Source organism: Pseudochaenichthys georgianus, chromosome 16 (genome assembly GCF_902827115.2).
Source record: "Pseudochaenichthys georgianus chromosome 16, fPseGeo1.2, whole genome shotgun sequence".
Lineage (NCBI taxonomy): Eukaryota > Metazoa > Chordata > Actinopteri > Perciformes > Channichthyidae > Pseudochaenichthys > Pseudochaenichthys georgianus.
Window position 1 is genome coordinate 45605560 of NC_047518.2, and position 26746 is coordinate 45632305.

General features: G+C 43.4%; 2 protein-coding genes across 2 annotated transcripts in view; one reads left to right on the forward strand and one right to left on the reverse strand.

Moving 5' to 3' along the window:
* The window catches only part of LOC117460575 (killer cell lectin-like receptor subfamily B member 1B allele C), a 461418-nt gene that overhangs the window by 12584 nt on the left and 422088 nt on the right, over nucleotides 1-26746 (reverse strand). The window lies entirely within an intron of this gene.
* On the forward strand, nucleotides 5124-19443 carry nes (nestin). Its single transcript, XM_034102096.2, is given in 7 exon segments — nucleotides 5124-5451; nucleotides 8584-8931; nucleotides 9325-9588; nucleotides 11720-11844; nucleotides 15645-15712; nucleotides 16221-17134; nucleotides 17136-19443. Coding segments are annotated over 7 exon segments (3651 nt in total). The 5' UTR covers nucleotides 5124-5250; the 3' UTR covers nucleotides 18867-19443.

Sequence of the window (26746 nt, forward strand, 5' to 3'; positions counted from 1 at the left end):
TTTACAGTAAAACAAACTGGTGGTGTGACCAATGGCCATTTACAATTATTAATACTATTACTAGCATATATATATTTATATATATATTTTGGTTGAAACTAAGCCAGAAAAAAAAAAAATACATAAATAATAAAAATATATATAAATAATTAAAAAAATATATATAAATAAAATCGATTTTTAAAAATAATATTCGACTGTAACGAATATTCGAATAATCGAATAATCGCTGGCATCCCTATTCAAGTCCCCGACCAGACCTAAATATGGAGTGGACTGCTACTTGGAGAGGTCCCAGTTCACCTCCTGCCCTGCCGTGGTGCCCTTGAACAAGGCAACAGACATCCCCCTTCCCCCCTCACTCCCATTGCTCCCTGGGTGCTGTACAATAGCTGCCCACTGCTCCTAGTACTAGACTCCCGGTACTACTATACATATATTAATGCTGTCAAAAGTATCGCGTTAACGGCGGTAATTAATATTTTGAATTAATTGCGTTAAAATATTTAACGCATTTAACGCATGTGCAGAATGGCCCGCCCCATACATCCCACCAGAGGCAGCGCCAGGGTATGGCTGGGGTAGGCTACACCATAGACTGTATATATAAAGGGCTACACCCATACCAAGAAATGGCTTAGCCCCACCATGAAAAATGATGTTAAAGTAAGCAAAATAAAGTCTGCCAACTCGCGCCGAGAATTGCACAGACAGCAGTTAGTAAGATTGATTTCAGTAGCCACTTGTCTGGAAATACCGAAGACCAGAAACGGTTTTCAAAACTTTTGTCACGTAGTGATCGTCTTCTCAATAGAACATCTTTGATAATGTCTTCTGGCCAATCAGAATCAAGATAACGGCGTGGTGTTGTTGCAGGAAGTCCCGACGGAGAATACTTTTGCTGTAGTACAGGGGTGCACATAACTGGTACGCAGGTTATGTGCGTAATCTGAAATGCGTACCGTCACTTGTGTCACAAAGCGCATTTGCGTACCGACGTACTTGTGCTTTTCCAGAAGGCGGTTAGATCACCGGACGACAGAGTCGGTCTCCGTGTGCACAGACAGGGCTGCTGTTAACGTCGGTCTGTACAACGGAACTGTGCCAAACCTACGCCAACCGGCTGCGGAGGGAGACTCCCCCCTTCACTGGAGAACTGCGCTAAAACAGCTGATCACAACGTTCACACTCTGTGGTCACGAAGTACTCCACTAGCCCCCCCCCCCCCTCTGTCGACTTTCCTGAAGTACTCCCCCGTTGATAGAAATCAACACGTAATGAATTAAGACCCCACGGTTTGATGATTGATAGGTGTGTGGGCTGTCTTTCATTTTGACACGCAGAAAAATTATATAATAAACATAGATACTGTATGTTAAATGGATATATCCGCCTTCTTTCATTTATCTTTCCATTCCCACAACAATATACATAAATAAATGGCATATTTTGGACATAGTTCGAATGGTGATTAATCATGATTAATTAATTTTTAAGCTGTGATTAATCTGATTAAAAATTGTAATCGTTTGACAGCCCTAATATATATATGTTCTACTTTTTAATGTACTCCATACTGACACATTACAACAAAACTGAATCAAACAATATTCCATATCATATAAAACACATTAATAAAAGACATACTGCACAATGAGTACTTTTGCTTTTGAAACCTGAGTACATTTAGCTGATAATACTTCTGTACTTTTACTTAAATAACATTAAAAACCAGGACTTTTACTTGTATGACGGGGGATCAACACCAATCTCCCGGGGGGAGGTCACTGAGGTCGTCAAACAACTCCACAGTGGCAAAGCCCCGGGGGTGGATGAGATCCGCCCAGAAATGCTGAAGGCTCTGGGTGTTGAGGGACTGTCATGGTTGACACGTCTCATCAACGTTGCGTGGAAGTCGGAAACAGTACCGAAGGAGTGGCAGACCGGGGTGGTGGTTCCTCTTTTTAAAAAGGGGGATCAGAGGGTGTGTGCCAATTACAGAGGCATCACACTACTCAGCCTCCCCGGGAAAGTTTACTCTAAGGTGCTCGAAAGGAGGGTCAGGCCGATTGTGGAACCTCAGATTGAGGAGGAACAATGCGGATTCCGTCCTGGTCGTGGAACAACGGATCAGCTTTTTACTCTCGCAAGGATCCTGGAGGGGGCCTGGGAGTACGCTTATCCGGTCTACATGTGTTTTGTAGACTTGGAGAAGGCGTATGACCGAGTTCCCAGGGAGTTACTGTGGGAGGTGCTGCGGGAGTATGGGGTGAGGGGTCTCTACTCAGGGCCATCCAATCTCTGTACTCCCAAAGCGAGAGCTGTGTCCGGGTCCTCGGCAGTAAGTCGGACCCATTTCCGGTGAGGGTTGGCCTCCGCCAGGGCTGCGCTTTGTCACCAATCCTGTTTGTAATATACATGGATCGGATTTCGAGGCGTAGTCGTGGGGGAGGGTGTCTGCAGTTCGGTGTACTAAGGATTGCACCACTGCTTTTTGCAGATGATGTGGTTCTAATGGCTTCATCGGTCTGCGACCTTCAGCACTCACTGGATCGGTTCGCAACCGTGTGTGAAGCGGCTGGGATGAGGATCAGCACCTCCAAATCTGAGGCCATGGTTCTCAGCAGGAAACCGATGGACTGTCCACTCCAAGTAGGGAATGAGTCCTTACCCCAAGTGAAGGAGTTCAAGTATCTCGGGGTCTTGTTCTCGAGTGAGGGAACAATGGAGCGTGAGATGGGCCGGAGAATCGGAGCAGCGGGAGCGGTACTGCAGTCGCTTTACCGCACCGTTGTGACGAAAAGGGAGCTGAGCCAGAAGGCAAAGCTCTCTGTCTACCGGGCCATTTTCGTTCCTACCCTCACCTATGGTCATGAAGGATGGGTCATGACCGAAAGAACGAGATCGCGGATACAAGCGGCCGAGATGGGTTTTCTCCGCAGGGTGGCTGGCGTCTCCCTTAGGGATAATGTGAGAAGTTCGGTCATCCGGGAGGGACTCGGAGTTGAGCCGCTCCTCCTTCGCGTCGAAAGGAGCCAGTTGAGGTGGTTCGAGCACCTAGTTAGGATGCCACCTGGGCGCCTCCCTAGGGAGGAGTTCCAGGCACGTCCAGCTGGGAAGAGACCGAGGGGTAGACCTAGGACCAGGTGGAGGGATTATATCTCTTCGCTGCCTGGGAGCGCCTTGGGATCCCCCAGTCAGAGCTGGTTGATGTCGCCAGGGAAAAGGAAGTTTGGGGCTCTCTGCTAGAACTGCTACCCCCGCGACCCGACCACGGATAAGCGGGAGAAGATGGATGGATCGATGGATATTTTGTTATCTTCACGGTCTACAGTATATTCTCTACTTTTTAATGCTGTTTTAATTCTACTTTGAGATGTTTAATTAAGCAATCATACACGAGAGGCCGTTCTTGAACGTCATTATTGGTACGACAGTACTGCGGCAGGACCGAGGCGCTTGCGCCGAGGTCCGTACGCCTGTACTGGAGTATTGTTTGTTTCTACTCTTTAATTTCTACCTATGTGCAATGCCTTGTTTTCTTTTTATGCTGCTGCACTGAAAAATATGCCAATTTGGGTTCAATAAAGTACATCTTATCTCTTATCTTATTAGTACTTCTACTTAAGTAACGGATCTGAGTACTTTTCCACAACTGGATAATTGTCTATCTTAACAAGCTTTAGAAAAATAACATCTTCCGGATAAAGTAATTATATACAGTTAATCATATTTGACAGTAATGTGTTTTTCAAAGCTGCTGCCAACTTGCATCCTTATACAAGTGGCTTATAAATTCATACTTGTAATACCCAATTGCCTAACTGCCAAACCACAGAAGGATTACTAATGTATTTCCTTAGCAACACGAGCCTCGGATTAGACAATGACAGTGACTGCAAATTGTGTGTTAAGAAAAACAGAACTTCCAAACGGCTGTGGTGTCACTTGCATGAGCACTGCCTCTTTATCAGAGGAAGTGTTAGTATTCAAACTAGCCGCGGAGGAAACCTTCCTCAAAGGCATTTCAGCGTGTACAAATATGTTAGATTTAAAAGATTAAAATCAGTCTGGTTGGTTTTAATTTATATAGCAACAGTAAGTGAGGAAATACATGCAAAACACTATATGCAATAAAACCATATATACAACTTTAGAGCAAGCCATTAATACCTTCTGCAGCTGTCATTACATATGTCTTCTGATCCATTAATATTTCGTATTTTATCGTGAGTTTGTGATGATTGGAGATGTGTGTGATACTGGAAATGGCTGTTGCAGTGTTGACAGATTGCCACTAGATGGAGATGGTGGAGTCCTGCTTATCCTCCTCCAGTATCATGAGGGCACTGACGGTACAAGGCCGATACAACATATCAGATTTCTATATGAAAGATATCCCTTTCTTTCTGAAGCCGTCAACATTTAAAACCACTACGACAACCACACATCATACAGACTATGTCTTTATGCAAGAACACGACTATATGTAATGTACACTGCTTGCATTCTTTGATATGCTGCTGCTAGTAGCGCAACATTCACTGTTATGTCCAAAATAATACATTATATACAACTTCAACACCTTTATATGTTCACTTAACTTTCAAAATGCTGCCACTTATTTTTACCCATGGATGTGTACTTACTGTATACTTGCTTGTCTTTATTTTTCTAATGTCTGCCGGTCTCCCTATAATTAAAATGCTAGCTTGCTCCTTTTATAATTTGCTTTTAATCTGTGTTGTTTCTTTTGCTGTTAATCTGGAAATGTCGCAGCTGCGGGACTAATACAATATTTCTGATAACTACTGCTAATGTGCATATACTGTCATTTGAGTCCCTGTCTGTCAGTACTGTGATTCCTCTTGTTATCCTGCTTTCTTTAAGTTCCCATCTTCTGCATATCTTGTTATTTCTTACAGGGATAAACTGCCAGACATTTTGGATGTCTAAGATTTAAAAAAAAAAGAAGTGGCAGCAGTGAAAGAGTTAACCCTGGAAATTACATCATCCCCTTTCTCTGCCCTTTCCCATCTCCTCCCTCTCCTCCCCTCCTCTCTCCCCTTCTGTATGAAAGGGAAGCCTCCAACACTTCCAGAGCCTCACTCTCGCAGAAACCACCCCCCCCACACACACACACACACACACACACACACACACACACACACTGATTGAGGCCTGGACACGGAGATACACTCATAATCAGTGTTTCCCTCTGAGTGAGGCCAAATCTCTCTGTTTTCTAACATGGAGCTGCACAAATCCTTCCACCTGGGCGACGAGAAACACCAGATGTTGAATCTGAACCGACGCCTGGAGACTTACCTGAGCCGGGTCAAACTCCTGGAGCAGGAAAATGCACTTCTGGAGAAAGAGATCGAGGCGATGAGGTGCAGTAATCGGGGAGTATCTTCAAGGAGGAAGGGCCTGGAGGAAGAGATGCTACAGGTAAGATAAGATTCACGATGCGAGGCTTTTATTGTCATGTGTACATAGCTACAGTTTAGATATGACAATGAACATCTGAAGTCAAAGGCTCCTCCAACAGTGCAACACAATAAAACAGATAAAATAGTGCAAGTAAATAAAAATAAAATAGAATATAATAGTGCAAGAATACTCTATATACAAGTAATTGGAATATTGATAAATTGCAAACAGATGAATGTTATGGATGTTCTTTCAAAAGTTCAGGTGTTTAATATTCTCATGGCCTGTGGGATGAAACTGTCTCTGAGAGTCTGATGGTTTAGATCTGATAAGATAAGAAGTACTCTATTGATCCCAATGGCAGCGACATAAAAAGACAAGGCATTGTAGATTGGAGAAATTAAAAGACTAGAAATGAACAATTCAAAATGATCTACCTAATTACGTGTTCGAAAAATAGAAATAAAATAGCATTAAAAAAGTAAAAAATAATCGATACGGCTTCCGTGGCGATATTGTATCGATAAATGGACGCAGGGATGCAAACACAGTATGGTGAAAAAAGAGAGAACTATTCGAAGCAGAAACAAAACAGCGTAATATACCATCTGACAAAGATGGCTATTCTTTTATCATATACTCAGATCAATAGGAGACAGAGATGTTAAGTTATAAATCAAGGGTTTTTATTATTATTTACAGCAGGGGTGGGGAACCTTTTTCCTTTACATTTTTACAACATCCTCTGAGGGCCGTACAAATGATGAACTCAACCTCTGCTTAAAAAACTAAAATCACAGCCCATTCATTTGGCCTTTCTTTCATTCTGTGCAAAGAAAAAGCAACCTCTTAATCCAGATATGTTACCATGACTCACGCATGCATGCATGTGCACGATTGTGGCATGACCAACAAAACAGAAACGTTTCAAACTCTTCGGTTCTCCACGAATTACACAAGTCACCCAAATCAGCGTTAAAAAAGCGGGAGGCGCCGAAAAGCGACTAATTTGCATCACTGAGACGCCAGATATCGATATTTTATTAGATAAACGATAGCATATCCATCCGAAAGATGGTCGTACACTTGACTGATGATTTTCATACACGAAGACAAAACACAACTAATGCATTTAAGCTACATCCATATTAGCATTACTTTAGCATAGCATTAAACAAGTGAACTTCAAATAGTTAGCCAAGTTAACGACTTAAGACACAAACGACATTTGTATACAACAGTTAACACTAACCTTGTGCCTCTTCGGGGTGCTAATACTTAAATGTAAACTTCATGTTTTGATATCGCCGTATTTAAATGTAGATATCTCCGTTAATATATGTACTTTATCTCCGTTCTTGATCCGTCAAGTTTTAGCTTTGGGAATAGTAACTTCCTGCTAATAGCGCAAAGTCGCCTTCAACATAAAAGCATGTCAATGTAAAACAGGAAGTTAAGCTAAATTACACTTCAGACATGTATACAACTGCAATGAAAGTAACACAAACACTTTTCAGGTTCAACGAACACAAATTGGGTTATTTACATGAACTATTCATATTGCAAATCCAAATTAAAGTTTTGGTAACAATAGCTTTTTCAATTGACTAAAAGGTGCTGAGCTTTTTCTTGTGCGGTCATGACCATGGGTAAAGTCAGTGGGATTGGCAGGAAGTTAGTCCAAACAAAGATGGAGTCAGCGGAGAAAGAAATCAGAAATGCGCCCGTCGCATTTAAATCAAAGGTGTGAAATTATTTCGGATTTTTTTAACCAGGAAGGGAAGACAGGCATGGATATGAGCCATGTGATTTGCAATATCGCAATATATCATATCGCAATACTTAGCATATCGTAGAATCGCAATACTATTTTATCATGGGGAGCCTTGTGATTCCCTTTGTTACTGTACTTTAGTACATTTTTCTGGTATCAGTACTTTACTCCACTACATGTTTTTCTGACGACTTTTTACTTTTACTTCTTGCATTTTGAACACAAATACCTGTACTTAAGTTTCCACTTCTTACATGTTGAACCCAAATACCTGTACTATCTACTTCTTACATGTTGAACCCACATACCTGTACTTTCTACTTCTTACATGTTGAACTCAAATACCTGTACTTTCTACTTCTTACATGTTGAACTCAAATACCTGTACTTTCTACTTCTTACATGTTGAACTCAAATACCTGTACTTTCTACTTCTCACATGTTGAACACAAATACCTGTACTTTCTACTTCTTACATGTTGAACTCAAATACCTGTACTTTCTACTTCTTACATGTTGAACTCAAATACCTGTACTTTCTACTTCTTACATGTTGAACTCAAATACCTGTACTTTCTACTTCTTACATGTTGAACTCAAATACCTGTACTTTCTACTTCTAACATGTTGAACTCAAATACCTGTACTTTCTACTTCTTACATGTTGAACCCAAATACCTGTACTTTCTACTTCTTATATGTTGAACACAAATACCTGTACTTTCTACTTCTCACATGTTGAACCCAAATACCTGTACTTTCTACTTCTCACATGTTGAACCCAAATACCTGTACTTTCTACTTCTTACATGTTGAACTCAAATACCTGTACTTTCTACTTCTCACATGTTGAACCCAAATACCTGTACTTTCTACTTCTCACATGTTGAACCAAAATACCTGTACTTTCTACTTCTCACATGTTGAACCCAAATACCTGTACTTTCTAATTCTCTCATTTTCCAAACAGCTGGTTCCTTTAGTCTGAATGTGTGTTGGTGCGTGGTCATTATTCTGTAGAGTCACTGCGTGCCTATTGGTTGGAACACGATCCGTGTCTCCATCACTTCCTGGTCTTCTCTAAAGAAGAGGGACCAATGGAAACGTTGTCATGTTGCCGTTGTTCAGCATGGAAACATTCATTAGCTAACAATGACATTATTGTTCTATTGATATAAAGGGAGGTCAGGTACTCTTTAAAGCAGCTGCTAGCTATGGGTACTTTTTACTGAAGTACACTTCAAAGCCTCTTTACTTTTACTTGAGTAAAGAAGTTTAGTCAGTACTTCTACTTTCACCAGAGTATTTTTAAACACGAGTATCTGTACTTCTACTTGAGTAAAGGATGTGTGTACTTTTGCCCTCTCTGCCTGTAGGTGAGGCTGGAGATGGATTCAGCCTGGATGGAAAGGGTTTTCGCAGAGATGGAGGTCTGCAAGGTGGCCGAGGAGCTTCAAAACCTGGATGTTCAGCGGCAGAGGGAGGCTGAGGCCCAGCTGGACGCCAGGAAGAAGCTGGAGCAGAGCAGGAAGGAGCTGGAGGAGGAGCAGAGGGCTCAGATGTGGCTCCGGGAGAAGGTGAATCAGCTGGAACACGAGATGATGCACCTCATCCAAACCCATCAGGAGGACGTGGGCCACATGGAGGCCGAGACGAGCCGCTCCAGAGCCAACATGACCCCCATGTTGGCTCAGAGAGGAAACCACCCTCTAGACCTCCTTCAGGTGAGACCAGAGGTGGGAAGTAATGGAGTACAAATACTTTGTTACTTTACTTAAGTACATTTTCCTGGTATCAGTACTTTACTCCACAACTTTTTACTTTTACTTCTCATTTCATTACATTTATTAGAGCACTTTTCCGAATGCTCAAAGCGCTTCACATTCCATATTACACATATCAGACATGTAACAGTGAATACAGCAAAGTTAGGGTGAAGTGTCTTGCCCAAGGACACACAGTTATGGGTACTTTTTACTGAAGTACATTTCAAAGCCCATACTTCTTTACTTTTCCTTGAGTAAAGAAGTGTAGTCAGTACTTCTACGAGTATTTTTAAACACGAGTATCTGTACTTCTACTTGAGTAAAGGATGTGTGTACTTTTTCAATCTCTAGGTGGGACAGGATTTCTCGCAGAGGGCAACCAGAGCCTGGCAGGTGGAGGCGGAGGTTCATCAGACTCAGTTAGATCAGCTGGAGGAGACACTGAACCAGAGCAGGAGCCGCCTATCAGAAGTGAACCAGGAGAAGAAGGAGAGCGAGATGAAGCTCAGAGCTCTGGAGAAGGAGATGGACTCGGCTCGGGACGTCAGGAAGCGTCTGGAGAGGAACGCCCAGCAGCAGGGAGACGGATACAGAGAGGAGATCCAGACACTACAGGTGAGAGCATCCACACCTGCTGGAAAACGCCCTGATCTGCCATCTGTCTAAACATCTGTCATAAAGCCCGGGCTACAGTACGTACTCTCAAGGTGTCTTTGGCCGTACGCAAAGGCATGTGCTGGAGCATGAAAACAACGATCAACTTGAATGAAACGACTCATTAGTTAAGTAAGAAGAATCAATCGTTTCAGGCTTCAAATAGACGTTGTATTTATATATAAAATATATCCTATATAGTACTATGGAGAGATAAAACACAAGAACTCAAATTTGACTTTTGTTCTTTTTTACTTTTAGAGAAGTCGTGATAAATAACTTCTGAGAATTTAGGAACGTGTTGAGTTAAATATCCGTCATCCAGTGCTACTTGTTAAGATGCAATCTCTCTCTCAGGGTTTCACATGTCAGAAATACACACAGTCTGAAATAGAGACGTGACAGGCCACAGGGGAACAGCTGATCGTCTGCACTGAGGTCAGGGAGGAACTATGAAGTCTAGACCCTAACCGTTAGCATGACTGGTCAAGGCTTACAAATATCTCACTTTAAAAGGTATTGTGCTCACATCCTTTACGAAGTAGAAATGTTACAGTCTAGAAATACTCCATTACAATTATACTCAAAGTCAATTGCAGAGAGAAAGTCCCTCTGGAGGAGACACAGTGTGCAGAGAATCAGAATCAAGTTTATCGCCACAAGGAATTTGCTTTGGTGTCTGGTGGTGCGAACATAAACAATCTAAAAAAATAGAAAGTAAATAAAATATAAGTATAATAAAAAATAAGCATTTTTAAGAAACAATTTAGCATTAAAAAAGGATGCTGAAGACAAGTATTTACACCAAGAAATGGGGAATGGGAAACCCCAAAAGGCTGAAAGGGCCCTTTAAATCCTTCACAGACACCAAGTGTTTAGGAGTCATTCCCTCAGAAAGCTAATTTAAATTCTGATTGAATGAAAACATTGGTCTGAAAGGGGCAGGGGGCGGGGCTACATATTTATAGGCTGGGGTTTGTACGGATTAGTTCTGGGTCACAGTGAGGTCTGAGGGGTGAAGTACCCAAATAAAGAACGTTTTAATTCAACGCTGCCTCCTCCTCGGAGAGGTCGTGCGAATACCAGCACGGATGCATGTACTGTCAATCAACCATTCAATCAATCTTTATTTATACAGCCCAATATCACAAACGTTACATTTGTCTCCTCTGTCCTTAGACCCTCTGTTCTTAGACCTTCTGTCCTCAGACCCTGTATCCTTAGACCCTCTGTCCTTAGACCCTCTGTCCTTAGACCCTCTGTCCTCAGACCCTCTGTCCTCAGACCCTATGTCCTCAGACCCTCTGTCCTTAGACCCTCTGTCCTCAGACCCTCTGTCCTTAGACCCTCTGTCCTTAGATCCTCTGTCCTTAGACCCTCTGTCCTCAGACCCTCTGTCCTCAGACCCTCTGTCCTTAGACCCTCTGTCCTCAGACCCTCTGTCCTTAGACCCTCTGTCCTTACACCCTCTGTCCTCAGACCCTCTGTCCTTAGACCCTCTGTCCTTAGACCCTCTGTCCTTAGACCCTCTGTCCTCAGACCCTCTGTCCTTAGACCCTCTGTCCTTACACCCTCTGTCCTCAGACCCTCTGTCCTTAGACCCTCTGTCCTTAGACCCTCTGTCCTTAGACCCTCTGTCCTCAGACCCTCTGTCCTTAGACCCTCTGTCCTTAGACCCTCTGTCCTCAGACCCTCTGTCCTCAGACCCTCTGTCCTCAGACCCTCTGTCCTTAGACCCTCTGTCCTTAGACCCTCTGTCCTCAGACCCTCTGTCCTTAGACCCTCTGTCCGCAGACCCTCTGTCCCCAGACCCTGTATCCTTAGACCCTCTGTCCTTAGACCTTCTGTCCTCAGACCCTGTATCCTTAGACCTTCTGTCCTCAGACCCTGTATCCTTAGACCCTCTGTCCTTAGACCCTATATCCTTAGACCCCACTGTGATGAAAACAAACCATAAAACAGCAGGTTTACTGTCGCTTTCAGCAAAACACAACCCAACACAGAAACTGTTTGTTTACCACTTCACTGTGAGAATGCATTCATACCTCTTTTTAACCGCTTCCTCTTCCTGCGTCCCTTCCTGTTTTGGCAGGAGCATTGGGAGAGCCTGGAGGCGCAGAAAGAGGAGCTGAGCGACCACATCGATCATCTTCTCCTGGAGAACCGAGGCCTGCAGCAGCAGAAAGTGGCTCTGGGCCTGGAGGTGGCGACGTACAGGTACACAACACTGCTTTAGACACCAAGGAACTGTGACGCTACCGTAGCATTGTCAAGATATGAGCGGTCAAATATCAAGAATAGAGACCAAGACCAACCAAACAGTGTTTCAGCTGCAGGGTTCATCAAGGACAGTGCAGGGCTTTGGAGTAGTGGCCAAACTGAGGTACTACATCTTTAAGGGTTTGTCAGGTGATTGCCCCGGTCCAAAAGAAACTCTTCCCAATATAGACCAACATCAAATAAATTCCCTTTTACTTTAATTTAAGTAACTTCCCAAATCCGGAGTTATCCAAGAGCTGAGACCAAGCGGCTGTGAGGCGGGTTCAAGGAATCACTACTGTGTTCGTGCTGTTTGCTGCATGGATGCAGAAGATCACGGTTCAAGGTTCTGTATTGTCAAACTAACATCGCTACAGAGTCATTATGTCGTAGAACATCTTAGGTCACAGGCTTCTCCCACAATGCAACACAATAATAAAGTATATTATATTAAAAGTAATACAAAAGAAAAGTCAAGTCAAAGAACGAGATCACGGATACAAGCGGGCGAGATGGGTTTTCTCCGCCGGGTGGCTGGTGTCTCCCTTAGAGATAAGGTGAGAAGTTCGGTCATCAGGGAGGGACTCGGAGTTGAGCCGCTCCTCCTTCGCGTCGAAAGGAGCCAGTTGAGGTGGTTCGGGCACCTAGTTAGGATGCCACCTGGGCGCCTCCCTAGGGAGGAGTTCCAGGCACGTCCAGCTGGGAGGAGACCAAGGGGTAGACCTAGGACCCGGTGGAGGGATTATATCTCTTCGCTGGCCTGGGAGCGCCTTGGGACCCCCAGTCAGAGCTGCTTGATGAGGGGAAAGGAACGTTTGGGGCTCTCTGCTGGAACTGCTACCCCCGAGACTGACCACGGATAAGCGGGAGAAGATGGATGGATGGATGGACAAAAGAAAAATAGTTCTAAAAAAAGTGAGAAAAAAAAGTGGAATATTGCAATACGAGTCTATATACAAGTTATTGGAATGATATATTAGATCATAGATAAATAATTACTGAGTAGCAGATGAATGTTGTGACATTGTTTCAGCAATTCTGGTAAATGTTAAACTCGGAGGCCGAACTGTGTGCTTCATTGAGTCACAGGAACAAACCGGGCCCTTCCAGCATCTATGGGTGAGAGACTGAGAGGTGGGTTCATTACATGCTCTGACAAAAGCGAATTCCCTGAGGAAAGCCGTCACCACGCCTTCCCTCGTGTACATTCATACTCACAGCTGATCAATACCTGATAGTCGATACAGAGAAAAAAGGCATTACCCCTAAAAGGTACGCGGTGGAATGTGCAGAGATGGGACCTATTGGTTTAGCTTAGGCAATAAACGTTATATTGATAAACGATGGGGTTGGGATTTCAACAAGTGTCTTTTTGAGCAAAATAAATGTACATTTTTAAAACGTGCTTGCTTAACTTCACTGTATTGCAAAGTTCTATCGTTAATAGTTTTTCAAAGAGCTAAAAGTGAAAAGTATCTTTCTTTTTGTGGTTTATTTCCATTCAGAGGAAAACACATGTTAAAAGTTATGAACTGTACACAACTCTCAGCTTTGTGCTCCGTTTTCTTTCCCATCAAAGACATCGTGATCAATGGGCGAGGACTAGCTATTATGATACGACTGTCGTTGCGATAACAGGTTTGAAATGAAAGCGCAGATGAAGAATTGACGGAGATACGTCTCCAGCCTTCGTGCCGCTTTCATGACAAAGGTGTCTTTCAGGTGGTGTCGCTGTTGGCGGCCCGCTGTGAGCATGAAAGCTTCACTCGGTGGATGGTCTAAAGATATCACATGTTTGATGTCAGACGTGTGTGGGAGGGACGATGCATCTCTTCTAACGTATTTGAGATGTTTGGTGAAAGCCGCATCCCTCACGTCACGGGAGCTGACTCAGTCCTGATGACAATGACTTGCTCAAGTGATATCACGCTCACATGGAAACACCCTGCTGCAATTTCATTATCCAATTTGTCGTTCGGAAGAGAACACAGGGCATACTTGTTTTTCCAAGATAGTCACCAACGCCATTAGTCAGTTTCAATGCAAAATGCAAACAAAATGCTGTTTCTAGCTTTTAAAATGGGAGGATCTGCAGCTTATTTTGGTCTTATATCAAAGTTAACTAAACACTTTTACGTTTTCGGACGCATTTGTTGAAAAAAAAAGCTTTTGGAAGACATGCATTGGGCTTTAGAGAGTCGGGATGTACTTTGTTGACCATTATCTGACCTTATGTAGCTTAAACAATTACAAAATCTAATAAGCAGACTGATACTTAATGATACATATCCGTTGTGTCCTTGGGCGAGACACTTCACCTGAGCTTGCTCCTGTGGGTATTGTCCACAGTACATGACCATTGCATGTATGATATATGTGTAATGCGTGAATATGTAAAAGCGCTTTGAGCATCTGGAAAAGCACTATAATAAATGTAAGGAATTATTATTATATCTTTAACGGCAGCCCTGGTGGAACATTGTCTCCAAGCCATCAGGATCCAAACATGTAACCACGACAAAGGGAGTTTCAACCCCTGTCGTCAGCATCTGAGTATCATTGCAACTCTGTCAGCTGTGATTTAGAGGATTAGTTTGGCCCATTGTAACGCTGCTGTCACCATCTCCATTAGTTTTTAGTTTTAATGCCAAAATGCTGTTTCTAGCTTTTAAAATGGGAGGATATCAAAGTAAACTGAACACTTTAGTTGAAGAAAAAGAATCATTTTGAAGACATGCATTGGGCTTTAGAAGATCTGCATGTACCTTTTTGACTATTATCTGACATTATGGAGATGAAGCAAATCTAATAGGCAGACTGATACTTAATGATAAATATCTTTAACTGCAGCCCTGTTGGAACATTGTCTCCAAGCTATCAGGATACAAACATGTAAACACGACAATTAGATGTGCAAGTGCAACCCCTGACGTCAGCATCTGAGTATCATTGCTGTGATTTAGAGTTTGACCCGTTGTAACGCTGCTGCTCAGTAACAGGGTAGACACACATCGATGGGAGACGTTGTCCAATAAAGATCCGTCCACAGCGGGTGCAGCCGCCTGAGCTAAAGGTCACTCGTTGAAACAGCAGCCTCTGATGTCTTGGGACGGAGTATCCTATACGTGATGTAGCTCTATAGTGGTGTCTCCTTTCTCCTGTTCCCCCGCTCATCCTCTAAATATTGACCCCTCGCTCCTCAGTGAGAAGCTACCGATTTATGAGCTGATGGGAGTCTGAGAGCAGAGGAGAGCCTGAGGGGGGAGGAGAAACTCGAGGATACATTTCAATGTGATTCACGGCACATGGAACTGTTGCCGTGCCCAGATTTATCATGTCATTGTATTTTAAAGCTTAAACAAGGCCACGCATGCAGCTAATTGTATTATGTGGTGGAATGGAGGCTGGTGTGTGTGTGTGTGTGTGTGTGTGTGTGTGTGTGTGTGTGTGTGTGTGTGTGTGTGTGTGTGTGTGTGTGTGTGTGTGTGTGTGTGTGTGTGTGTGTGTGTGTGTGTGTGTGTGTGTGTGTGTGTGTGTGTGTGATTAATAGTAGAGGTGTGTGTGCTGCAGATGGCTCCTCAATGGCCCTGTCCTCATTACCATAACAACAGTCCGTTCCTGCTGCTCAAGAGTCACCCTGCTCACAAATCGCTCCGTGTGCAGCATCAACTCCAATTTACACACCCTACATGTATCACATGGTGTGTGTAAAAGATGCAAATGTTAAAAAAATATGTTCTTGTTGCTTGTCTCTGCAGAGCTTTGCTGGACGCTGAAAGCCTCAGGGGAGATATCTCTTTGTCAAATCATCCGAGGAACATCTCAGGTAATTAAAGTAAACATCACTGCATAAAAAACTCTAATTTATCTGCACTCTCATATGTAAGGGTATAACTAAAAGCTCTCAGAGCAGGAGACATGTTGGATACGGTTGGTAATCTCATTAGTGTGGTGGGAGCTGAGGTAGGCACTTTGGGTCCTGACAGTCCCCGAAGGTTATTGAGCCAAATGGCTTCGCTTTCCGGCAACTCAGACATCGGCGAAAGGAAAGGACGATCAATATCTCCCCATTAGTGTCCACCCTTCATATGTTTTAATAATGTGGAAGGGTGGAGGGTTCTCCACGGTATCTCTGTCATGTTGAGATGACTTGGGATGGTTTCCAATACAAGTGAAAGCTGTGTGGAGGAATCAATTATCTATGATACTGTAGATTTAGCAGTAAATGTAAATGCATAGAAATGGGTTTGAACCAAAGAGACGTCAATGCAAGTCATTGCTATTACGACAGTAGCTCAGGTCATTGTGTATTCATGAGCTCTTGTCCTCCACAGATGCAGGTTTCAGTCCTCGGGGGGTTCCAAAGAATCATCAGAGCCAGATGTCCACTCGCCACAAAACCACTTCCCTTTCATCTGTCCGCGGTATAACAGAAAGAAGACCAACAGCGATCAATTCAACACCGACATGGAGTAGAACACATGTTACCGTCACTGAAACTCCAAAGACGTCTACAAAGTCAACATGGGTCACCCCTTATCCCAAAATACTGCAGGATGGAGCCATTGAGAATTTCAGACCACAAGAGGTTCGAGAGAAAGTCTCCTACGCCGAGCCTCTATCGCCTCCCAATGAGCAGGAGGCTGAAACAACACCAGTGGACAAAGAAGGTGAAGAGGACTGGAACAATGTTGGTGTAAAGCCTCGTGAGGAAGGATCAGTCATCGAGCCAGTTGTCAGCTATCAGGTTGAGTCCGCTCTCAGCAAAGAGCCAGCCTTGAATGAGGAGGTTAGTCAGCATCAGTTCACCGCTCCTAGTCTTACACCATACCATGTCAAAATGTCCGAAGAGCACGGTGGCTTCTCAGATGACTCGGAAAGGGATGTGCCTTTTGGAATACCACAGAACCAGCATGCTCCAATTGAAGCGTGCGTAGAGAAAGAGTGGAAAGGCAAGGAAGAAGAACATGTGCGGGAGGAACGGTCAGATTCTGAAGCCGAGGCGGTAATTGAACCAAACTATGATTCAAGGACCGGAAGTCCAAGGTCTGAATGTGAGCCTGAAGAAAAGGAGTTCAACATCAGAGAGGAAATCACCCGTAAGGAGGATGCAGTCGGTTCTATAGAAAGAACAAATGAACTGGAGGATAGGTTGTACCCTGATGGAGAAGAGATGGACACATGGGATAGTGTTATCGAAAGGAAGGTGAAGACAGAGGATGGCGTAAATAAGGATGAAGAGAAGCAAAAGCCACGCCGAACCAGAGGAAGATATATCAGCAAGAGATCATGAGAAGAGAGAAATGAGGCAGGGTTCTGCCACAGATGTGCAGCAGGACAACAATGTGTCCTCTGCACTGATGGACACACAAGTGGATGATGACGAAAAGCATGATGTGTTAGACCAAGACGACGAAGAAGAGGACGAAGAGGAGGATTCTCAAAACGTCTCCGTGTCATGGCGGACGGAGGTGGAGAGTGACAGCTACGCTCAGGAAAACACTCTTGCCGACACTCGTCCTCTGATTCGATACAAGAGCGATGAGTGTGACGCTAACACTCACGCCTCACACCCGGAGGAGAGCGAGTGCAGTGAAGGTGAGCAGGAAAAGAAGATCGGGGAGTTGGGATCGTGGAGCGAAGGCAAGTCCAAGAGATTTGGAACCATGGAAGACCTGTGTGAAGAAGTGGAAGGAGAAGCATTGGACGAGGACTATAATCTGGGATATTCTCACATTGGAGACCGGGATGTTGAGCAGGCTTCACTGGGGAATGAAGAAGAAAGGATCGGGAAAGTCAGTGAGGGATATTCGGAGGAAGCACCTGAAGAACTGAAACCAACGGCACCAACATATGTGGACTACGACGAGGAGTTGGAGACAGACAGACTTGTGGAACAGGAATTGGAAAACCTGGCCACAGACAGCTACAGCGCTCACTTTGCTCAGCAGCAGGTCAGTGAGAACGAGGAGAGGCAACATCTGGAAATGCCGGAAGAAGAATATGCCGGAAAGTCTTTTCGTGCAGAGACTGAAGTGAGAGTAAACCACCAACTTGCATCTTCCACTACCATTATAGATCAAGCTTACGAGAAGTTCAGTGATTGGCCGGTAATGCCTCAAGCTTTGGACGATGAGGAGGTTCAGAATAAAGATCGTGAGGCTCCAGGGGGAAAAGAGGAAGAGGATGAATACAATGCATCCATGGTGACACATGCAGATGTTACAGAAGATTACCCTGACTTTAATGACTATATCAGAAGGCCAGACATGGAAGAAGTCAACAACTCAGACGATCCAAAGTCTGTATTAGAGGTTATATCAGATCAGGAAGTCTTGCAGGATGTGAAAGAGGTTGCACCTGTGAAATCATCCAATGAATCCCAAGAAAGTCTAACTGAGGATGTGACAGAATCTCAGGAATTCCCGCAAGTTCCAGAAACAGCTGAATGGGAAGTCCTTGAGAACCCACGTGAGGATTCAAGAGATCAAAGTGCAACATGTGAGAATGTGACTGAACAAGCTGAAGGGTATCTGCACGATGACGGAGTTAGGACACATCAAGAGAAGCCTTTCGAGATGTCCCCCGACAGTGTTCCTGATGAAAAAGAAATCTTTGTACCGAAGGACTCATCGGATTTATTTAGCTCCGGCGAAAAGAATGACTTCTGGTCGTCCTCCTTGGAGACCGGCGCCACCTATCAACCAGATGATGTCCGTAACGAGGCAGCGGAGCAAACCAATCAGAATCTAGGGTTTGCTGACAATATGGTTTGGGGGAGTTCGGAAAATGTGGATAACTGGTTCTCCAGGGAGGATATTGACTCGTCGAAAACCCTGTCCGCGAAGAAAGAGCATGAGCAGATGCATTCGGAGGTGAAGCAGGTGTTGGGTAGACATGTCGTTGAGGGGGAGGGGGTCCATTCTGACGAGTCTGACGCAGAGGAGGAATCCTGGTCCTCTGAGGGGGAACCGGTTTAGAAAGTAGTCAAAATGTTGAGATAAACCAATTCTAGACCTCTTCCGTGTTAAGTCTGTGTCCTGCCTTTAGTTTGAAACCAACGTTGTGCCTTGGCGCGCACATCAGCGGTGCTTATGTGCCAATTCTGTCTCTAAAGATACTTGCCACCTTTCCTTACTGACATATTCGACTAACCATGTCTTCTTTTAGCATTATCATTCAAACTTGTGTAGTCTCTCGGTGTGCATGCTATGGAGGAAGGTTTTTGCATGATGGAACGAACAAAGAATGTCATTTGAAAGTTGATGCATCTATTGATTGCTGCTTAATCTGATTGTGCGGACGGATGGGAATCAAGGAGACCAGAAGGGGAGGTTTTCTGGTAGAGCTGATATTTCACGGTGTTTCATACCGACATTGAACTGGACAACAACTGACTCGTCGTTGCGTGTTTAACATCACGAATAGCTGGTTGTAAAAGGTTATGGTAACACACATTGGCTTGGATAAGCAACATGTTTTTATTTGACTTTTTATTTCCATCTATCAAGTTATTAGTGCGGTACATTTATAGTCCAAAATAAACAGTAGATTGATGATGATAGGATCTGAGTCTCTTTCTTTGAACGCTTCACATCTTGTGTACACAAATATACATGTGTTTATTTGTTGACTATTGAACCGTCGATGTGTCTTCTGGAAAGCTGAGTTTTAATCGTTAACAGCTAAACTGATTTTTATTCTATTGCAATCGGTTAGCTTTTCTTAAACAAATAGAAATGTTGGCAACTCAGTGAGTTTAAGACTTTTGATATAGATGTGTTGCATACGGACAAAGGTCATACTTTTTACTGGGCCGTACTTTCTTAATTATGTCAGATTTGTGTCCAATTTAAATGTCAAACTGATTTATAGAAAATAGAGACAATTCAAACACATCAATGGATGTTAGCATCACCACAAGCTTCTGGATATAAACAAATGCAAAGGCAAGGATACAAGGAATTATATAGAGGATGAAGTTAACTGTGGTAAATGAATAACAAATTAATATAGACTGGGTGTAAAATGGCCATGCTTTCAAGAGAAAATAAGTAATTTTCTTCATATTAGGCGTCAAATGTCATTATTTCAATGAAACGTCCTTGAAAATGTGTTAATGTAGATCCATAAATTATGCGCCACCAGTACATACAATAAAACATGCAATACCTTTAATACTGATACAAGGAGGACGCCTTTTTCAGTCGCTATGGTGGAGAGAAAATATCCTATTAATTCCAACATGAAAACATAAACTCTAAGAATAGTTACCTCTTTAACAGAATGTCAACTTACTTCTGCTGCCTTCCAGCAACGTGTGTGTCTGTCTGTCTGTCTGTCTGTCTGTCTGTCTGTCTGTCTGTCTGTCTGTCTGTGTGTGTGTGTGTGTGTGTGTGTGTGTGTGTGTGTGTGTGTGTGTGTGTGTGTGTGTGTGTGTGTGTGTGTGTGTGTGTGTGTGTGTGTGTGTGTGTGTGTGTGTGTGTGTGTGTGTGTGTGTGTGTGTGTGTGTGTGAGAGAGGAAGAACTGGGCAACATCCCAGCTTCACTGACCTCGAAAACAAGCGCTAACAAAGCGTTGCGAGGCACTCAAAAAGCAAACAGCCGTCCCACGAGTCGGCCAAGGAAAGCGTCTGAAAGAGGGAACAATGTGTGACCTCAGCTCCTCTCCTCCCCCCTTGCCCTTCATTAGTCAGTTGTCCTAACAATGATGGCCTCCTCGCCGCCCAAGTGAGGCTTCAGAGAGGAAGGAAACGGCAGGAACGGCATCACGGCAGCTGCCTGGCATCGCTCAACAAACTGGATTATACACAGTGGCAGGAAACTAAATGCATTTACTCAACTGTTGAGAAAGTCGTATTTTAATTCAGTATTGTCACTCGATGCTACTTCGTACTTCCATTCTGACGAGGAAAATAATATATGCTGACTCCCAATAAAAAGGTCTTAGGGAACTTATTAGATTAACATTTTTGCATTAACGAGCAAGATACACTTTTAACAGATTTAACGATTTGAGTAACTTTTCGCAGGTAAAATTATCCAACGTCCTAAACATGTATAACTTTAGTAACATGACAGTAACATGGTACTTGACAATATGATAATATCATAAAACAATATAGCACATATGGAGGTACATTTTTTGCAGAAAAGCTACTTTTACTTTTGATACTTAAAGGGTTTAGGGTAATATTTATAATTTTACTTAAAGGTGGGGTAGGTACGTTTGAGAAACCGGCTCGAGATCGCTAGAATTTGAAAATACACAACCGGAGAAAATCTGCCACTTCCTCACAGAGCCCCTCCCCCAACACACACGAACGCGCGCATGACCAATGAGGGCACGAGATCAGTTTGTGCCCCGATGGAAGGCTGACAGGCAGGTAGGCCATCCAATTGGTTGTACTTTTTACAGTATTACGGTTTCTACAGATGACATTTTTTTATGGATTTTTTGTCAAAGCACTTCAGATATTCATTGCTATCGGGATGTTGAGAGCATTCCATGGAATATAACAAAAAGCGTATCTCGAGCCGGTTTCTCAAACGTACCTACCCCACCTTTAAGTGGGATTTTAAATGTGGGACTTTACTTTTGTTGGAGTATTAAACATTTATGTATTGGTAATGTTAGGGATCTGAATAATTGTTAGCCTGTATCAAAAACTTAAAATGATCAAGTCAAAACGTGGTATCAATAAATACAAGTTATTTTTTACCATAAATAATCACAGCACCTTTTTCTAATTTCATTGTCAGTTCGTTGGCACCATTGCAAACAACATAAAGTTAATTCAACAAGTTTGGCTTTAACTCATAAGGCGACATTTACAACAACGGAGAGCATCGAGGCACCCTGCTGTTTTTGAAATATACAAGATGTAGTGTAGTTAAGAGTCGGTTTGGCACAGATCTAAAAAACATTTGGCACAGATTAGCGGTAACTATTTAATCATCGTATAGGTGGGACGTATCGTTTGATATCCGCTTGAGTCATGTTATTCCTTGGCATGGCGACGCAGTGAAACCTCGCTACTGAGGGTCAAACGAGCCGACGGCGCGCACGTTCACCGAGAGCCAAGTTTCACTAACAAGAAACCAAGAAACCGGGCATGGATGATACTGAAGTGTTGTTGTTGTTGTTGTTTGGTGTGACTTATCGGCACAGTTAGAACATGTTTCTGGCCAAATACAATATGAAACAATTATAGAAGCATGTCGATATATCTGAACACGAGCACCAGTTCGGTTTGGCTTTCAGAAACACAACAACACATCTCTGATCCAATCTGTCTGATGCTGGAGGTTATTGTCTATTTCGAACAAACCTCAGCCCCGACACACCCTTCGGTCTTGAAGCAAAACATGTTTGCAACCAAAGGCATCCATCACATTGGAATACAAACCATTTTGAGGCTACAGATATTGTTTAAAGGGGCCCTATTCTGCTTCACATTAGTGTCCAGTGTCTCTACCGACATGTTTCCATGCTTTAAATGTTTTTTTCTGTTCTGCTGTTGTAATGTATTAGTTTAGTATTAGTTTGCAAAGTAATGTGTAACTAAATATGTCAAATAAATAGTAAATGTAGGATGTTTGTGATCAAAATGTATAACTTTAAAATAGCAAAACAAAGAAATACCAGGGTTGTAGAGGAAGCGGATAACATGTCAGAAATCCATTCAGGGGTTTTCCCATTAGGCTCAGGCTCGGGGAAGGAGGCGTGGTGAAGGTGAGATGTGGAAAAGTACCCTGGAAGTTGTACTTAAATGCTTATATACGATGTTATTATGTTCCAGCGCTGGGTATCATCACAATCCAGAGGGCCAGCCATGACCACTGATCATTGGGAATGGGGGCGTGTACGAGTCCATTAGGAGGGTTGCCGTCTTGGTGGAAGCGTGTGTGCTCTGCAAGCCATATGTCATCCTGTCTCCATTGATTTAGCCGGACTGTGGAGCCGGTGTCTCCCATTTCAGATTCCCATTATGTCGGAAAAGGCACAAACCCACATATAAGCTGAGAGAGAAAACCACGACTGAGTAACGAGTCTGAAACCCTGCCCAACTAGCAAAGTGTCGCATTGCGGTGTATCTACAGTAGGACCAGACATTAGGATGTGTGCAACGTTTTCTCCAGAAGTAACAAGACTTGATTGAAACATAGTATTTGGTTGGACCATGTACGGTCAACATGTGCCCTCCTGAATCCCAAGGCACCTGCTAAGAAATGCAGGATGCTCTGAAGACAATGGGTGTATTGCTAATTAATGTATCCTTTATTTAACCATGAAAGTCTAATTGAGATTAAAATCTCTTTTTCAAGACCTGGCCAAGAGGGAAGCACGAACACAAACAATACAGGCAGAGGGAAAAGACAGCTGTAAAACTGAAACGGCACATTAACCAGTCAATATGCAAATAAAAGAAACTGGTATAAAACGTAAAAAACTGGCACAATTTTAGAACGACTTAAATTATGGGATATACGAGAAATCACATCGACCAATGGATTCTTGTCCTCTGTCCTTCAAGAGGGACTTGCAGCATATTTAAAAGCTTTTTTTACCTAGTTCTGATTTCACTTTAGGAACCAGCATCTGGATGATATCCTGGGAGCGCAGGCCATGTAGACTAAATAAATGCAAATATAAGAGGTGAGATTTATATAAACCCAACCAATGGGAAAGTCTGTGTGCAGACAAAGACGGCCGATTAGCAGCAGCATACAAAGTGTACACGATATCCACATCCAGGAGGCAGAGGTTTGAGAAAGGTAGGGGAAATGCAGACAATTGTTATCTCTTTCATCCATTGCCTTCTCGAACCTCATGGTCTCCTCCTCAGCGTTGGCCCCTCCTCGTGGAATCATCTATCTCATCAATCTGAACAGAGCTTAAGGCATCGGACAGCTTTACAACACGGTCAAATTATGCCTATCCTGTCATCAGAACACATTAAAATAGAGGTTGCACTGCGATGTGCAATCAGACAGCTGCAGGTCTGATCCAGGGTGAGAGGAGATACTCGTGACTCCAGCATGACACTGCAATCCTCCATGGGAACAGTATTAGCAAAGGTTGTGACCTGGATGTCTGAGGCCACAGTCAGAAGGTTTAATAAGAGCTGCCCCTTATCAAAATAACAACACGTCCTCACTCCCAACCCGTCGCATGATGACGGGCGGTCAGGGCCCCTCCCCGTCACTCTATTACGGACAGGGCGCCCCTTGAGAGTCAGTTGTCAACGGGCAGGGCGTCCCATAGACCTTCATAGACCTCCCATAGCGTTGATAATAGACGCCATGAGAACGCTCCCCGACGGTCGGTTGTTATTGTCAATATTAATATAATCATTATTTATTTTTTAAACTCGATTTCGCCGATGTTCTTGTTGCCCCGGCTGGTCGACACCTCTTTGAGCAGAAACAAAGGCTACACTAATGTATTAAATCGATGTTAATCCATGTGTGTGGTTGTGGTTGCCAGGCAACACAATCATTTACAAACTCTTCAACTACAACCCTAATTATATTTAAAAACATTTTAGAAGGCCTCACGAAATACTTTAATGTAAATTCAAATGTAAATGTGAAGGGATGTGTGTAATGTGGTGATTGACATTATTCACCCACGGATCTATGGGTTGGGGTATTCAAATCAAATCAAATCAAGTTTTATTTATAGCACATTTATAAACGCTTTTTGGTCGAGCCAAAGTGCTGTACATATAATAAAAATAGCCTACAGTAGAAACACTTTACAGCAAATACAACAGCACAGATTATTCAGAATATCAGTATGATAATACAACCCTCTGTCCTTAGACCCTCTGTCCTCAGACCCTCTGTCCTCAGACCCTCTGTCCTCAGACCCTCTGTCCTTAGACCCTCTGTCCTTAGACCCTCACATCGTACAAGGAAAAACTTCCGGAGAAAAACCCACAGTTTAAAGGGAACATGGGAGAAACCTCAGGGAGAGCAGCAGAGGAGGGATCCCTCTCCCAGGACGGACAGACGTGCAATAGATTCCGTGTGTAAATCAGAGATAATACATTTGACAGCATATAGACCGAATGTTAGGAAATGCATGTGTCTGTAATGAGAAGATGAATCCACGAGGATGTCAGCTACAATCCTGTGGGAGCCATCAGGGAAGCAGCATGACGAGACCCAAGGCAGGACCGCAGAGACGGTTCAGCCACGACCCGAAGTCCACGACTTAATCCAGAACTCAGGATAGAGGATCCAGGACACGGGACCACAGCAAGAGGATCAGCCTCGACTCCGGATCCCGGCGTAGATATAGATACAAACCAAGAAGAAAGCTTTGGCTGGGTTAATCGGAACAAGAGAAGACACAGACACAGACAGAGAGGGGAAAGGTCATTGGATAAGAGTTATTCTTGATAACCCTCTAGAAAGATCTCATGAACTTCCCCACTCAATCTATCAAGACCCGAGCAGTTCTATTAGATATAGATAAGAAACAGAGAGAGGAAGCACAACAACCTATCTCTTCGTCAGATGCACTCCCCCGCTTATCTAAGCGACCCTCCCGTTACCCTCTACAAGGCCATAGACCAGCAGAGGGAACATGGGGGGTGGGTAAGGGTAAGGGTTTTTAAGAATAAACCGCAAGGGTCTAAAGGGAAAAAAGATGAAATATAAGGTACTATATTTTAAGTAATCCTATCTACTATTTCTATATTCGAATAATGAATATAATTATTATAATAAACTATTTTAAAAATACTTTATGAAATCCTATGTTATGTTATAAATATTAAAATAAAGAACTAAATGAATAAATAAATAAATAAATAAATAAATAAACAAAAGCCAGAGAGAAAAAGTGAGTTTTAAGAGTAGATTTAAAAACCCCTGGGTCTGGGCCGACCTCACATGGAGGGGCAAAGTGTTCCAGAGCCTAGGGCCAGCCGCTGCGAAAGCTCGATGCTCTCGGGTTGTAAGCCTGGTCTTCGGCACTATCAACAGCAGCTGATCGGCCGACCTTAAGGCTGTGCCTGGGGTGTAGCGATGGAGGAGTAAAAACAATAAGTGCGGCTTGATATTGAGTAAGAAAAAAGTTGATAAACGCTGTGAGAATGGATCTGCGGAGAGAATTTCGCCGCGATCCCAACTCGTCTATTACCAACGTTCAGGGAGCTCTATGCAAGTCAATGGGACGCCCTGCCCGTTGAAAACAGACTCTCAAGGGGTACCCTGTCTGTAATAGAGTGACGGGGAGGGGCCCTGACCGCCCGTCAACATGTGACGGGTTGGGAGTGAGGACGTGTTGAAATAAGTCCCCAAGATACTCTCTATTATAAATCAAGGTGATCTGATCAGGGGATAAAACAAATCTCCATATTTTTGCTTCCAGTTAGGCCTTAGGACTTGTTAGTCTTTATTTGGGACTCGACTTCAAAGATGTTGTCTTTATTTGGGATTTGACCAGAGACTTGTTGGTCTTTTGGGGGGAAATTATGACTTGTTCTTTATCTGGGACTCAACTCAAGCCTTGTTTATCTTTATTTGGGACTTCACTTGACACTTGTTGGTCTTTATTGAGGATGTGAGACTCGTTGGTCTTTATTTGGGACTTGAGACCTGTTGTTCTTGAGTTGGTATTTGACGACCTGTTGGTCATTATTTTGAACTTTACTTGATAATTGTTGGTCTTATTTGGGACATTATGACTTGTTAGTCTTTATTTGGGACTTGGCATGAACCACGTTGGTCATTATTTGGGGCTTGTGACTCGTTGGTCTTCATCTCTGGCTCCGCCTCCCTGCAGACCCTGGATGTCCTTGCTCTCACTGAGACGTGGATTACTCCATCCAACACATCCACCCCA